The sequence below is a fragment of the Leuresthes tenuis genome, unplaced genomic scaffold (assembly GCF_036924035.1).
Source record: "Leuresthes tenuis unplaced genomic scaffold, fLeuTen1.0.hap1 SCAF_4, whole genome shotgun sequence".
NCBI classification, from domain to species: Eukaryota; Metazoa; Chordata; class Actinopteri; order Atheriniformes; family Atherinopsidae; genus Leuresthes; species Leuresthes tenuis.
In genome coordinates this window covers 7,503,533-7,519,848 of record NW_027325358.1, presented here as the reverse complement: position 1 = coordinate 7,519,848, position 16,316 = coordinate 7,503,533, and the positions used below count along the sequence as shown (strand labels likewise).

Sequence of the window (16,316 nt, the reverse complement as noted above, 5' to 3'; positions counted from 1 at the left end):
ATTTATCCTTAATGGAGCACAGAGAAGGCCATGATTCATGAGTGGAAGGTGTTACGATGCTTCGCACACTCATGACAATCACACTTCACAATGAAATGAGACAACAATGTGCTTAAATTTAGTATGTTTATTGAACATACATTCATCTTAGTTGATGTAATAAATGGCTTATGATCAGAACATTCAAAGAATATGTGCAAAAACACACTTATGAAGAAAGAAAAGTGTCTTTGGCAAGTTCGCCCTGATCTCTTAACAAATTTGTTTTGTTAGTCAAATGTACCCTTCACACAATGTCAGATTAAGGCTCTCAATCATTTTTTTCCTTTGTCAACAGATCTTAATAATACCAATAATAAAAATAAGGGAAAAAAATCTATTCATGATAATAAAGGTAATGATTCCATTAAAAATTATGAAAGCAACTATTTGGTTCACAAACATGTTAAGAGTATTGTACACAATTTGCAAATATAAAGTGGTTTTTCAATTATATATGTGTGTGTGTGTGTTTTAAATGAATCAGCCAATATGAAAAATAGCTCATCATTAAACCACATGTACCACAAGTACACAAAACCCCTTTCTAGTTCACAAAAAACATTAACATGTAAAAGCACTTCAGAGTGTGTTCAGGCTGTAATGGGAAAAAGTTCAATCAGCTCCCTGTTTATACAGAAAGTTCACTTTGCACTTTGACCTGTGCTGAAAACAGGTATTTAACTGGAAAAAAGGGTAAATATTTACCATTACATAGCTTTATGTGACCAACGGCTGAAATGTTTGTGCTTTGCAGAGACCGCATTGTGCGTATTTTTGCAGAAAAGTTTAATCAAATACGTTTGTTTGATATGACGGTGACCTCAGTAATGGAAGTTCATTTCAGAAACGAAAATTTCTAAAGTACATTAACTCAGTTGATAAAAGTCTCGAACATCATTAGTGGCACATTCATCACCAGTTGACAAGGTTTGTGTGATGAGGGCAGAGATCAATATTCAGGCTATTGAAGGCATTTCAAACCATAAGGTGCATTCAATCAGCTCATAACTGGGTGTTTTTTTGTGCATTTTGTATCTAAAGAGCACAATTTTACAGATTACTTGTTAAATTGTACTTTTAATCATATCCTGTGTCAATAACTATCAATCCATCATAAGGAAAACACCTCTTCTCAGACGCATCCTGTTGTACAAACGTTCATTTATAATGGAAATAATGATATGAAGAACTAAAAACAACCCTCTGTTGGTTTATTACTTTATCTGATTAGGTCTTTCCTTCCTGTTTTTCCTTCTTCTTCTGTTTAAATGTTTATGTTTATTGCCAAACCAAAGATATGATATCAGTATCCACCTAAAGTTTCGCATGGTATGGATGTCCCTTCCAGGATTAAACCATAATACACATCTGTTCGTCCTCGAAAAGGAGCAACTCCTCTGTCAGACTGGACAGCGCAAATGTCGATGACAGGAAGGATCAGATAAGATAGATTAAGGTGGCACACATGTCCAACGGGCTGAAACTAGAAAGAAACCTTTATAAAAGTTTAATGCGACAAGAACAAATCTGATGGGAACATCCAACACGAAGACTGTAAATGTTTTTGTGCAGTAAAGCTGGTGAAGGTGGCAACTGAGGTCTGATGTTGCCCATTTCAGTTGTAATCTCCAAGAAGCTTAACTTTTGTCACGTCTTTGGTACCTTCTTCTTTATGGGTCTCAGTTTCACTGAAACTTATCATTGTTCGTCAAAATTAAGCACTTTTTTTTTGGTAGGCACATACTACAAACATTCAAAAAATCAAGTTTAAAAATGATTGTATATTAAGTAAATCGGTTCCATTCCTGACAAACATTGCAGCAAAAACCGTAAGAAATTAACCATAAACTGCAATTTAAGACTAAAATTAGAAAAAAAACAAAAACATTTTCTGTTCTGTTTTTTTTTCCTTCCTTTTGCTAAAAGCTTCATTTCCTGAACAGCTCATTGTGTGCAAAACAGGAAGCGCTAACACTAAGATTAGTTGATGAACGTACACTTCCCCATCACTGGCAGAGCTGATAGAGCGACAGAAACTGAAGGCAGAGCGGTTTTTATTTGCTGAAAAAGCACTTTAGAAGCATGAGTCTAACTGGACATCCCATAGACTTCCTCAGAAGTCCCTGGACAGGTTAAATTTGTATGAAAACACACTATTATAATTACATGTCGCATTCATCTAAAATGTTCCTGCAGTGCAAGTTTTTCCACAACGTAGTTCACTGGTTTTGCAGAATCCTTGCAGTCACTTGGTGAGCACAGCTGCATCCATCCACAGCAGAGAACGTCCACTCCTGATGAAGACCACGACAGAGTCAGCAGCTTGTCCCAAGCAACCCAAAATACACAGGTTAAGGCCACTGTTCCAGAGTGGGGAGGAGCAGGCTTTCTCAACATCTGGATACGAGTCATTTTCGCTGAAATTCCACTTGCTGCTCCCGCACCTGGTTTATCTAAGATGCGCACATTCACAAAATACACACTCTTAAAGCACTGTTGTCCCAACGTTTTCTCCTTCCCTCTGTGACCAAGACGAGTTAACTGGGTTTCAGCCCTGTGGCTCAGTACTGGTGCTGTGGGCCGGTCCATCCTGCTCATTGATGGTGTGGAGGAGAAGGCACACAGGTGGGTGGAGGGAGCCGCTGCCGACGCTGTGAGGTGGCTGAGGAGTCCCCGCTGGCCCACGTCCCGCCCTCCTCTCCAGCCCCCCGAGCACCTGCTCCTCCTCCGCACTATAGGAGGCACGATGTCCGCAGCTGTCACAGAAGTCTCCCGCCTCCTCTCCCTCCTCATCGTCTTCGTCCCGCCCCAGCAGGCTCTCTAGCTCCCTCAACTCTTTGCTGTCCTGGCCTGTCCCTCCAGCTCCACTGCAACTGCTGCTTCCACGTGGGCCGCACACACACACCTCTATCCCAGAGTCCCCTGTGAATCGTCTCCGCCTTCCGTTGGGGAGCCGCTCTTTATCCTCCGTACAACCCTCTGACAGGCTGAAATCCTTCAGCAGGGGGTCTTTGCAGGACTCGTCCCCACTTCCAGTTTTTTTCTCCTGGCTGGTGAGTCCCTCCATGTTGAGCCCATCTGACAGGAGTATCACACCTGAATCTTGTGCTGTTTGCATGGATTTGGTATCAGGCTTTGGCCTAAAGTCTAAGGTAGGAGGTTGTGGTTCCTCTATGCTGGGTCTGCAACACAGACCATCAGATGCTGGAGGGACAGGAGGGGACTGGACGGCTGAACATTGTCCGTCCTGCTGCTCAGGAGCCAGGGGACTCGAAGCCACCGAGGATGGGCCTGCATGTAAGGCAGTGTAAGGAGGGGGAGGAGTCGGTGGTCGATTGACCACCTCTTCATATTCAGGGAGGAGGTAGTTGGGCAGAAACCCTGAAGAGAAAAAATAAATAAATATGTTCATTTATATATATATTACATGACTAAAGTTACACATCACATATTTGTTTGGAATGCGCAAGTTACTTATGAATGTGTTAGTATTTCTTTTAAAAGACGCTGTCTGAATAAAAATTCCCTTTAACCTCACTGAACTTTTCTGACTGCTATCCAAGCACTTTCAGAGCAACAGGGGAGGGGGGGGAGGGGGGGGGATGTGACAAAACAAGCTAATTTCTGGGTCATTTCTGTGCTGAGGGCTGCTGCAGCACTGTGTGAGAAGGTTTTGCAATGCTGGCAAGGTACCAAGAGAGCAATGCTGGCTGTTTCCTGAAAACTGGGGCATCCAAACAAGGAAGGTTCTGACACCGTATGAAACCGCGGATGGATCACAGAGTAAACATTACATTTGAGCGAGGAAGGAGCCTCTTGTCACTAGTGTAAAGCAAATCAAGAAGCAAAATACACGGATAAGTCAATACAAGTTTCAAAATTCATCCACAATTTCCCTTCGCAGTAAACAATAATAGCAACTGAACAGCATGACATTGTACCATCTAAACTAGATGTAACACTATATCAGGTAGAGCTTTTAGAGGGATCCAGCTGAAAGGCCTCAAACACATTTCATCCAAACTGTTTAAATACATATTATCAGCAGATAAGAGTCAGAGAAGTGTGTGAGGTGCTGTCAATAAACCAATGAACCCTTCCAAGCAAAAACATTTGCAGCAAAGAACCACAGAAATTAGAAATGGTTTCAAGTATTTTAAACTACACATCTACTAATACTTGGGACTTAGTTTGTATACTTTATTTATAACAGTTATAAATATTGTAGTATCTACTGCATTTAATCCTGATGTTTTAAAAAAAAAAAAAAAAAAAAAAAAAAAAAAAATGCTAAAATGAATAAATACCTTTTTTTAATTAATCACTTTTCAACAGTGCATTAGCTGCACTCGGCTCTGCTCGGCTCTGCTCGGCTGCTTGGACAGATGCATAAGAGCCTCAGAAGAAGTTTGCCTTGTGATCCAACAGAGGGCGCTCTGCTATCAGTTGACCTAATGCCCTGGTAACCTCTCAGTAAATAAGCTAATGCTGTTTGCTCACAGGAATTTAGAAAACCAGCAAGCAAGGCCATCCTAAGAGATTACACCAAAAATGGTTGTTTCAAAGTATTTTGGATTTTAAACTTTTAGTGATCCTGTAACGAACAAAGAAGAGGCCGTTTGTCGCCTTTAAACAAAGCAGCTGTCCTGCCCTACTACAATGTCAACAGACCTGCAGATTCCACCTAAAAGAGGACGTGGAGGCGCACATATAAGCAAGTCAGCAGGTGTTCAATGTTGTCTCAGTATATGTTATTTGACACAGTCAACCACAACAAGCGCTTTGCCAGCAGCTCGTAAAAATGTCAAAACTGACAAGATTTATATGCAAAGATACGCAGCTCATCTGTATTGTTTCGAGAGAGGGATTTAAAATATCTAACATGGAACTGTTCAACACCAGACTAAAAGGCAAGAAAATGGTACCAAAGGATAAGACGCCACACGCGCTTATTATGAGCTGACAGGAAACCACACGGCTGACCATGTGGTGGACCTATGTGATCGCTGTGGGCGAAGAGGCGCACGTTCAAATACATTCAAAGCATTGTAAGTTTACTTCAAATTCATCAAATCTAGCTGTCAGGCCTAGTTCAAAGCTTTAAACCGTTGAAAAATGTTGGCTTGGCTTGATGTTTGCAGATCTGCTTCAAGCAGTAATGAGGGATTTCTGCTGAAATTTGTCAAAAAATAATATATAAAATATTTTCATGAGTGTGGCGATCCTTTCAAATCCAACAACTTGAAGCACCATTAGCATTAATTTGATGTTGAGTGTTCAGTATTATCTTCACTCAAAGTGCTTTTTAAAAAAAAAATAAAAAATCCCGAAGCACATATTTGGTGCTTTAGCAGCTAAGTCAAAGTCAGATTTATTTGTACAACACATTTCATAACAATTCAAAGTGCTTTACATAAAATAAACGCATTGCAGCAGGGAGCGGAAAAAGCATTAAAATATGTAAAAGAATACAAATAGAAAGAAATAAAATCATTAAAAATGAATAAAAACAAGCAACAGTCTCGATAAGTTAAAAGATACCGTGCAGATTTCATGCATAAACACGTGAGAAAAGAAATGTTTTTAACCTGGTTTTAAAAAGGTCTACATCTGGTGTCTACACAAGTACTCACCTTTATTCACTTGACACTGTCTAACCTTCTCCAGTGCTGAGCAGGTATCGTACAAAGAACATTACGCAGAGTGTAAGTGGAAACAAGGTGGATAAAAAGTGAATCAACACAGGGACTGATTCTGAGAGCAACGACGACGGAATTCTCCACAGGCATTTGTTAAAACCCCCCTTTGTCACACTGCTTAAACCCCTTAAATCCACCAAAATTATATATTTGCATTGCATATTAGCTTGATTTTGATTGAAGGGGTCTTTATTGTAAATATATTGGTTACTGCAGCTTTAAATACCTCAATTTGGTGTGAAAAGGTGTACAGTCCTAACAAAAAGAATGACTTTAGATGTGCAAAACATTACAAATAAGACTAAAGAAATAAAACACATCAGCAGTTAGTTTTGTGATAACACAATCTCGGTGTATGAGTGGCATATCTTACTGAAGTAAAAGGGCACAGGGGGGTAGTTGTGTGCTTCACGATAAGCTATGAGGTTGATCTCGTGCTGCCGTTGTTGCTGCTGCAGCCGGTGTTTAGTGCGGCGATGGTGACACACGCAGCAGCAGCTCAAAATGAAGATGATCGCCCACACCAGCCAAAACCCTAAGGAAGATGGAAGAGTTAGATTTGCTGTCCAATTTCTGTCTAAGACAGAAATCACACAATGATGGAAGAAAAATGTGCTTTTTCCAATGTCCTTGTGATTAAAATAAAATTATACCTGCTGATAACACAAATGTGACACAGTGGATCAAATACTTCCGATATCAACATCCAAGTTTGGAAACTGCATCTATTGTATTTATGGCATGCAATTCATGAGACACAATCAATTTAACCATCACTGACCGATCCAAGTTCAATCTTATCTTCAGAGCAAAGTACTGATAGATTCACTCTTTTCTCCATGAAGCAACCCATAACTTCTCACTGTGGCTTCATCTCATGTCTTTCTCTATCTAAATAATTCTGCCCCAACATGGACAGCAAAGTAAACACAAAGGTAATAAAATGGCAGTTTTTTTTTTCATGCAACATGTCCCTATTTTCTACAAACTTCTTATTTTTGGAGCTCAGTCTAAAAAACAGCTGGGAACAAAACAAACAAAAAAAAAGGGTGAAATAAAGGGACTGCCACTATTTCACCTCAGAAAAATGCAGGGAACTTCCCTTCAAAGACGACAGGGTAAGGCAGCTGGAACAGAGGAATATGAACTCTACAACATGGCATCTGCTGGTGCTGCGGACTCACCAAAATAAACCAAGTCCCTGCAGATGGAATGGGGTTTTGTATTTCTCATGAGTTTTAGCTGACTCCTTCTAAAAATGTGGGAATCATCTTTGCTTTGTTGTTCATCGGGTTAGTTCATAAAAGGTGATGCTGTAATACGACTACATCTGAAGTCAGTTTGAATGTCTTATTTTTAGGAGCCCACACCAACTGATATCAGTTTTGACCTTCAACCTTTTCCACACTGAGTTCCAACTCTAGGGCTGGACATGAAATGTTTTTATAGAAACAGCTTAATGAAGGCCGACTGCTTTAAAGCAAATACAGTACTCATCTCCTACATTTTACTCAAGTGAGTGCTGATAAATGGATTATAAGAGAAAGCAATACAGAAAAATCTCACATTTGTTGGCGTAAAAACACTCAAACCAGTCAATAATCTAGACCAGTCTTTTTTTTTGGTGTATCCAAACTGTCTAGTGAGTCATAATTAAACAATCTCTATGTAATTATGTTACTTCTGAGTGGATAAGCCGAATACGTTCCATAATAAACTCTAACAATAAAGACTCCAGGAGGAAGACCTGCGACGCAGGTGCCAGAAAAGGTGCGGTCACTGATAAATACTGAGAACACCTGAGATTTTCAGACCAACTGCACGACCTGCATCAACTGCAGGGCTATAAAATGACCCGTGAACAACAGACGTTCTTGGACCCATGAGCTGTGTCGGCCTCCATTGCTACATTATCAGAGGAACTGAAGCAACTGATGGAACCGTCTTCAGAAATATGTAAAAGCATGTGGGAAGGACAAGCCATCCACAGCCATGATCAATTCTCTCAATTCTAAAGGAAAATAGCTTCAATGTTTTCTTTAGCATAGGAAACAATGGATTTATCCCGTCCCACCATTCTTTGCAGCTGCAATATTCAAAAAGATGGTTGATTATTTCAAAATGGTTCTTGATGTAAATAAACGGCCTCAATCTCATGGGGCTACATCTTTAGCTTTTGGTCCAGAAAGGAACTTGACTTGTTGTTCGGAAAAAGTCTCTGAAGGTTTCTGGAAAATTGCTGCATCGCGGTGAACCCGTGGGTGACATTCACCACTCTGAGTGTGACAGGTGTCAGGCATGCAGGCACGTCTTAGAGAGGAACAATTATACCCCTTTTCCACCAGTTCACACAGGTCCCAGGCACCTTGAAGACATGTCTGTGAAATTGCTCACGGATCTGTCTGTACCTTGTCCGTAACATTCAGCGCTCAGGCGGTCGGTTTTCGTGTCTGTCCCTTTAAATGAAAATGAGCTGCTGGCGGCAGCTGCTCACTCCGTCCCCCTCATATGCCCGACTTCCGCCCAACGTGCCGACCTTGGTTCGGCATCAGGCTGCTATGACAACAGCTGAGCATGAGCACTGGTCATGGCTGCCCACACACTGTTGCAACTATATCTGTTTGGGCCAGAGTCAGATCCTGAGAATGAAGAGGCCCCAGAAGAAGGATAGAGCAGGACATTTCTGAATGGTAAGTTTATGTAATATGTTTTTGTCATCATTAGCCCACCGCGTGCCTAGCGCTAATGACACGTTAAGAGCTGTGTGCCATGGCAGGACAATGGTGGCTGCCCCAGACACCGGCAGAGTTCAGAAAGACTCAGACACGGGTAACTGCCAGTGATTTTTGAAAATCTGAGACCATCAACTATTCACACTTTCTACTTACTGAGCAAAGAATCTCCACAGACTACATTCCCGTCTGTCGCATTCAAGCATGCAACAACGAGCCGGCACTTTCTGCAAAATCACCAGCCACTCAGTAGTCATGCCTTTGTCTGAACTTTAGTAGCCACGTTACTTTTCTACCTACATTTGGCTGCCATGAGTACAATATGCCAGCCTCTCCTGACCTTTGCGCTTCCATTACCTGGAGGGCATGCCGGGTGGAGACTGGGTGTTGGCCTCCGCTGGAGAGCTCAGGAAGTGGGTCTGGCCTATAAATACATCGTGAGAGGAGCGAAATCTGACAAGTTCGCCCAGAAAAAAGGGTGGAGACAGAGTGTCGGGGGGGGGGGGGGGGGGATTTGTACACACTCCGAATTCAAAGATATTAGTGTAGAAGAGCTGGGAAAATTATTTTTGCATAATACATCCCAAATCACAACAAAAGCTATCTCGAGGCACTTTAAAGATCCAGTGACTGTAATCCAATTACATGGACTTCATTAAAATCTAATTAGCGTGATTCATATGACGCCACTTCATAAAACGCTGCCCAGCTAATTAAAACAATGGGCCACATTGGTCCTCCTCCCAAAACTGAACCCCAAACATGTTGATAGTTGAATATCTGGGTCAAGCCTTCAATGACTGCTGGTGTTTCAGTCACGGTAACTAAAGGTAAATTGACTTTGTTGCATTACGACCTTACAGTGATTTCTGCATTTGTAATACAGTAAACTTACGCTGTTAGTCATCCATCTGTCCATTTAACTTAGACACAGCACAGTTACTGTTTACCGATAATAAATTCCTAATTATTTGAGTTAGGGGATATCATCCTTGCGTGGACTAATTTCTGCTGTGCTTCTTAATCACAACTTTTTAAATAGCCTTAAAAATTCTGACAGTTTGAACTATAAGAAATACTTCTTGGCATCTGTTATCTTTCTAGATTTCATTTCCATGATATCACCCAGTGGGGCACACTGCATCCAAAGAACACAAAGAAGAAAGACGTAGCCGTGAATGTGCAACATTTAGATACCGAACAACAGAATAAAATCTAAAATAAAGTTGAATGTCTTATCCTGCTGGTCACCTCCATCAAGTGCTTTGAAAACTTTTTTTTTTTTTTTTTTAAATGTTCCCTAATGTTCCCTTTTTTATACGATGACCTATAAATCATCACCTTCCCAAACTGCCTCGTCCGGCATATGACGTGGTATTTATAACTGAAGACTGTTGCATCATTCCTGACACTTCGGCTGCAGAGAAGGAACCAAACATACTGGCAAGTCTTAGGATTTATTTCAGGTCATAAAACGTTATTTTTCAGGACCAAGTCTGACACTTTCGGCACGTATCCATGTTTCTGGACCAAGCAGCTCCAACTAAGATTAGATTAAAGTCATTTTTTTAACGTTTACTTTAATTACGTTCAGTCCAATAATGCAAGAGGCTGCTTGGGAACACGAAGGCGGGTGACTTACACCAGAGCTCATAGTAGTAGCTGCAGCACTGGGACTCTCCGCAGCAGTGTCCGGACTCACAGAAGTAGCTCTGATTGTTGACACCCTCACAGTGGAGCAGGCTCTGTAACGCAAGCATAAGAAACCCAACTTTAACAGGGATCTTCACCAACAACTTAACTTTAACAAAAAAAAGAGAAAGAAATAAGAAAAAACACCCTGAGGAATTACGTTCTACTGTGCAGCAGCAATAAAAGAATAGTAGAGATAGTTAGACTTGGAATGTCATTTACTCCCACAGTAAAGACCAAAAAAAACAATCGGTTCAACCTTCAGTAAACTGGTTATCCTGGTCAGTTTATTTTTTAATCTCAATGTTTCAATTTATTCTCACTTTAACCTTTTCCATATCACTGGCTCCTCTCTCGCTGCATACAGCCTACATCATAGACACCAAATGCCATTTTAACACCTAAATCAACAGGTTTTCAAACTGTATCCCTGCTAAAAAAAAAAAAAAAAAAAAGGGTGATTAAATCCTTTTCCATTCTCCGCAGCAGCATATTGACAGTCAGTGCTTTGGACTGTTGGACGATTAAACCCCGGTTTTTTGACCGGTGTGTTTTTCTTTCAATTGTATTCACATAATGACTAAAAAAAATACCAAGTTGTCTACAGTTTACATCCATCTCTCCTAATGTGCTGGAGTTGTGGCGCTAAACAAGCGCTTCTGCAGGACGAGTTAACGTCAACACGAAGATGAACTACTGGATATAGAAATGTCATCACTTCAATGCTGCATCCTTTTAAACAACTGCGTGAAATATTTTCTCATAATAAAGCTATGAATTCTCAACATGGACCAAAATAGGTTTCATGAGCTCATGGCCACTAAATTCAGATCAGTTAATAAGTCATTTAGTCCAAGTGGATGCTTGTGCCAAATGTAATTAAATTCCCTCCCGGCATTCCAGAAATATCACGTTCACAAGAACGGGATAGATGTGCGGTCACAGTGACCTAGACCGCTGACCACCTAAATATAATCAGTTAATCCTTGAGTCCAAGTCAACATTTGGGCCAAATGTGAAGAAATTCCTTCAAGGATTTCATGTAAGATCACTTTCAAGAGACAAAAAGCCAATAGATGGAGGTAACCCGAACGTACAGGGTCTCAACCTGCTGCTGAAACAGAGGGAAGAAGTTACCAACTAATGTCACTGAAAATATTAACGATAGTTAGAAGTCACATCACACAGCACTGAAGCCGTCATTGGTTTTACTTTGACCCTGCTTTTTCAGGACTTGTTACAGATTATGAACAGACTAAGTCGTGAAACACAGACTTTCATGTAGAAATTGGAAAAAACTGAATACATACACTTTGTACGCCTCATTCTGCTGCCTGTAAAGTCGCCCGTTTTGCTTACCTGCTTTTGTTTATATAAAAATGTCACTGACGAGATGCCAGAATAAACAAAAAGGCTTTCCTTGATCATTTTTTCATGGTATTTAGTAGTCGCTGCTTCTCTCCTCTCGCCTCTTCTGTGTCAGTTTCTTGGATGTCTGAACATTTTTCAAGTTTTATGCCCTTTTAAAGGATGCATTACATTAGTATGCTATTATAATATGTTGGAAACACAAATAGACCCGAAAATAACAATATCACGACTATTTTTTAGATCACAATCGGACTGTGACACTTTCATGACATAATGCATCATATAAATGAGAGGAACCACTAAAAGCTGCCAACATTCAGCAGAGTTTGTGCAAGAAGGGTTTAGCCTTATCTTTTCTATAGTACATTCAGAACTATTTCAGTGTTAGTGTAAAATGGCAAATAATACATACACTTCTTGTGTCACTAACGGCTAACAGTTAGTAGATTATACAGAATACTGTCGCAGTCTTTAACATATCCTTTAAATGACCCTGACCTTTGCATTGGAAACACAATAGCAACCCAGATATCTAGTGTCTAACATTTATTCTTGGCTATGGATCTAAAGTCAACAAGTCGTTCAGTAACCAGTTGTGATGGTATGTTGTTACAATTTCAGTATCCAAGATCTGAAAAAATGTATCAAAGTATCTTTGTAAATTCTTAAAATGACACCCAAACAAAAATCACTCAGTAGATGCCAAATATCTGGCATATTCATATAACGAGTTGGATGAGGACAAAAAAATGTGGGAAACTGCAACAAGTCCACTTTCATCAGAAATCAGTCGGGCGTTCGTCTCCTCTCCACTCCACTCCAACAGTGTGTTGAATGTTTTAACTGTCAATATAGCAAACCAGCAGCTGGGTCAAAAGTTAACCAAACAAAATCTGTTATCGATATCCATCCAAACCTGTGAAAAGCTAACTAGAGCTAAACACATAATAGTGTGACTAAAAACCTCACAAGACGGGTTGATGGACTTTCCAAAGAAGATCTCTTGGACTTTGTCCAGATTACCTTAATGATTAGCAACCAAAAGTTCTACATAAGTATAAGTATAGTGTTTCTCTATAAAGATTACCAGTGCAGGTCCTCGATTGAATGGCATGATGATCCAGTCAAGATAGGTCCCCTCTTCCTCAAGGGTCATTATCCCACAAAGAGAAAAAGTCAAAAACCTCTCACTCTCTCTGCCTTTCTCCCTACCCACACAACCGCGCAAGCACACACACGCAAACCCTCACCCCACTCCAGACCAGCCCAAACAGTGGACAAGGATTGCTTTACGGAAATTTCCAAGCAGCAACGGAGAGCAAGCTCCTAGCTACTCCGCCGCATGATAATAAGGTGGTGAGAGGTGTGTGTTAAGTGTAAGGCAGCGAGGACAGAGAGTAACACAGGAATGATCTGTTAAAAGCAACACATTAAATCAGCACAAGCCAAACTGCTGGCATTAAAGAGTAGCCACAACTTCAAAGCCGTTTCAACTTTTATCAACATGACATTCTTTAAAAACCCAGCTCAACACAGAGTGACTTAAGAATCACATGATGTTCTGTTCCTCGGCTTGGTTTGTGATGTCTCCAACATTTACTATGCACCTTCCAGGCTGGGTTACTTTTAAAACACAATACAGATAACATCTAGTTTGTCTGTGTCTTCAGGCTGAACTGCAAGAAAGAAAAAAAAAAAAGGTGGGGGGGAGGGGGGAGAGAGAGATTTCCCAGACAGTGAGATAGAAAAAAGTATTCAATCAATCTTTAACTTTGTGCACAAATAACCAATCTGTGCTGCTTGGAAAGTGATTTTTGAAAATCTGAGACCATCAACTATTCACACTTTCTACTTACTGAGCAAAGAATCTCCACAGACTACATTCCCGTCTGTCGCATTCAAGCATGCAACAACGAAACAATTAACCTCTCTCATGCCATACTACTAGATTACAGGTAGATTTGGTTACCTGCCCTGAAACTATTTCTGCATTAGAATATAATCAACCTTAATGAGAAGCTGCTGAAATGAGGGTTCAGAAGTCTCTTGGTGACTTATCAGATGGAGATAAATGGCTGCAGGATTTAAAGTCGACTGCTCAGCCAGAGTTGATCTACTTAGTAGAGTTCCTGTAGGACTTAGAAAGTCAGCCGATGCACAGAAGGACTTTGCTGGCCTCGTATGTATCATTGTCAACAATGAAGATGCTCTTTCACCGTCATAAAGGTTATGGAAAACAAACACTGTTTATGCATTTGTAGCATCCTTCAATGCCATAAAAACAACTCAACAGCTGGAGAAGATAGTTCAACAAACTCAGAAGTCGTTGACTTTTGTCTCGACGTTCAAATAAACAGATTGTTTCCCATATCTTAAGCTCCATTTTAAGATAAACAACTTAGACAATTGCCGGCTCTAACTACTGAATGATTATAAATTGAAGTGTTGCAGCTTTAGTAAGTTAACAATCACTTAATACTAACATTAAGCTGCAAATAAAAATACATGTCTAAATTGTCTTGACTTTGCAGAATTAACATGGCTTAAGAGAAAATTCTACCAAGTTTGACAGAATCTTTTTCTGCTTTTGCTGCATTGAAGATGCTGGTCTTTTACAGAGACTTCCATCAATACGTTCAAAGCCCAGATAAAGCAGCTGGGAGTTGAATTACTGCTGCTTGTATACGCTCATTTAGACACAAAGTGGCCTAGGTGCACTGCACTCCAAAGTTTCCATCTAACACACAACAAAACACGTCAGGACAAATACATAATAACTACAAGTGTGCATCTTTTTCTAAAAACAGTAAAGTCTACGTCTATATGGGTACAGCTAAAGCCCCAATAACGCTGCTCTCATTTACATATTTTTCTTTCGTCAGGAAATAAGATGGAAAATCATTAAGACTACGTGTCAACTCTTTTAAAGTATATAATAATAAAATCCTGATATTTTAATCACAGCTTTAACTGACAGAGACGACCATTCAAATAACTTAAAGACAACATCTGTGCAGTGAATTCAGCTACACATACATGTTCGATGATCTCCCACACAGAAAATTAAAAGCAGCAGAATGTCTTGAACATTTAGACGCACAGTCGACGGTGTCACAGTTTAAAAGCCAGAATTTGTGATGACCTAGTTTAATTTGGACATCTGTCAAAGCACCATTAATGACATGTGACAAATTTGCTGATTCTGGATTAAAATATACTGCCATCCAGACAACTTTCCAGGGAAGGCCTTGATTTTTTCAGCAAGACAGTGCCACATCACAATCTGCACACATTACAAACGGCACATCTTTGTCCAGAAAGAGTCCAGGTTTTAAAGTGGCATGCCTGCATTCCAGGCCTGTTGTCCACTGGATACATTCAGCACATTATGAATCAAGGAAAATGACAAAGACAACACCAAACACACCAAACTTTTGAGCAGCTGAAATCCAATAACAATAGGGAACTTTTCTGTCAAAACTAGAGCAAGTGGGTTGAGTTTCCACACACTTGTTCTTAAAGGAAGAAACCAAGTAACAGGTGACAAGAAGAAGAAAATCAGTTGAACAGCTAATATGCTTTCACTGTATAATTTACCTTTAAATTAAATTAACTAAACTAATTCAAGTTCAGGTTATTTACAAATCACTGCTTTCAGTTCTAATGTACCAATTTTTTTAAAACAAAAAGTAAAAGTCTTAGAGATTTTAGAGATTAGAGATTTTATAACTCATAAAGTAATTTGATTTAGGATTAAGTTAACATCTTAACAATCAGACTGCTAACGTAACCCTTGTCAACACACTGACAATGATCGCCTTAACATAGATTAATTTAAATTAAAATAGCCAAGTTCGTTGTTTTGCTAACAAAGGGAATTGCAAAGCTATTCTCCCAGTAAGTACATGTTGCTTTGTCTACCAGTGTGGCTGCATTAACGACTGCTTGAATTGTTTCTCAAAGACTCTAAAATGTCAACCGTCAACTATAAACACAACAAGGCCCCGAGTGTTTCTTTACGGGCTAGCTATGTTAGCTACCGAAGCTAACAGGCGAATTTAGCAAGCGTCCTAATATCTTAGTTTTTATTTTGTAGAGCTACACTAGTTAAGGCAAGTTGATACCAATCGTCAGGCGATATTTTATGCTGTCACAGTAACTTAGGTTGTTGTAAAATAATCTGACACATAAGTGGCTTCACAGTTTGCTAACTTATTCGGCGAACTAGCTAAAAGCTCTGTGATAAAAGTCTTGTTTTTGACTGCTCAGCCTTACCCTGTCTACTGCGGACTCCGTGGGGGTGACAGAGCCAACAGCGTGCAAAAACAATCCCATTTTAAGACCCGAACATACGCCTCTCATTCCTCCAAAAACTGGCTACGGAAAAACATAAGCATGAACACTGCGTTGTTCACCAACTGCGTCCGAATATCTTTCAACTATTTGTCGGATCACGTCGCGCTGAGAGGCCGCTGTATGCGCCGCCTCCTCTGAGTCCTGAACATTTCAGCAAGGAGCGGAGCTGGCGCAACTGGTTGCTATCGATGCCAGTGGGTGATACAGCTCTTACACAAGACAAGCACAGGCGCTACGCTTCGGTCAGCTGGGTGTGGCGTGGTCACCTAGCCCCGATCCATGTGTGCAACGTGATGGGCGTACAATTCTGTGGATCATAACTGGTTTTGCGGACTGACCCGTGATTGGATAGTCGGGCCAGCTGGGGAAGAGATTGACCAATCATTGATCAGTGCGTCCAGTGTCCATAGACTTGTTATCCTCC

General features: G+C 40.4%; 1 protein-coding gene across 2 annotated transcripts; it reads right to left on the bottom strand.

The window, feature by feature from the left end:
- Positions 1 to 112: 112 nt before the first annotated feature.
- On the bottom strand, positions 113 to 16,206 carry wbp1lb (WW domain binding protein 1-like b). 2 transcript variants are annotated; one of them, XM_072384352.1, is made up of 4 exons: positions 15,812 to 16,206; positions 10,116 to 10,218; positions 6,115 to 6,276; positions 113 to 3,423 (listed from the first exon to the last, which is right to left on the bottom strand). In XM_072384352.1, exons 1-4 carry the CDS (start codon positions 15,896 to 15,898, stop codon positions 2,591 to 2,593), a joined length of 1,185 nt encoding a protein of 394 aa, XP_072240453.1. In that variant the 5' UTR covers positions 15,899 to 16,206; the 3' UTR covers positions 113 to 2,590. The 2 variants fall into 2 exon arrangements, with proteins under 2 accessions (XP_072240453.1, XP_072240454.1); XM_072384353.1 differs by lacking the exon at positions 15,812 to 16,206 and adding an exon at positions 12,624 to 12,812.
- Between the last annotated feature and the right edge of the window lie 110 nt (positions 16,207 to 16,316).

Excerpts from the sequence above, each read along its gene's own strand:
- wbp1lb (XM_072384352.1), bottom strand. The coding sequence starts at position 15,898 with ATGAGAGGCGTATGTTCGGGTCTTAAAATGGGATTGTTTTTGCACGCT. Across the intron at positions 10,219-15,811 it reads CGGAGTCCGCAGTAGACAGG|AGCCTGCTCCACTGTGAGGG; the intron begins GTAAGGCTGAGC and ends CTTGCGTTACAG. Across the intron at positions 3,424-6,114 it reads CCCTGTGCCCTTTTACTTCA|GGTTTCTGCCCAACTACCTC; the intron begins GTAAGATATGCC and ends TTTTCTCTTCAG.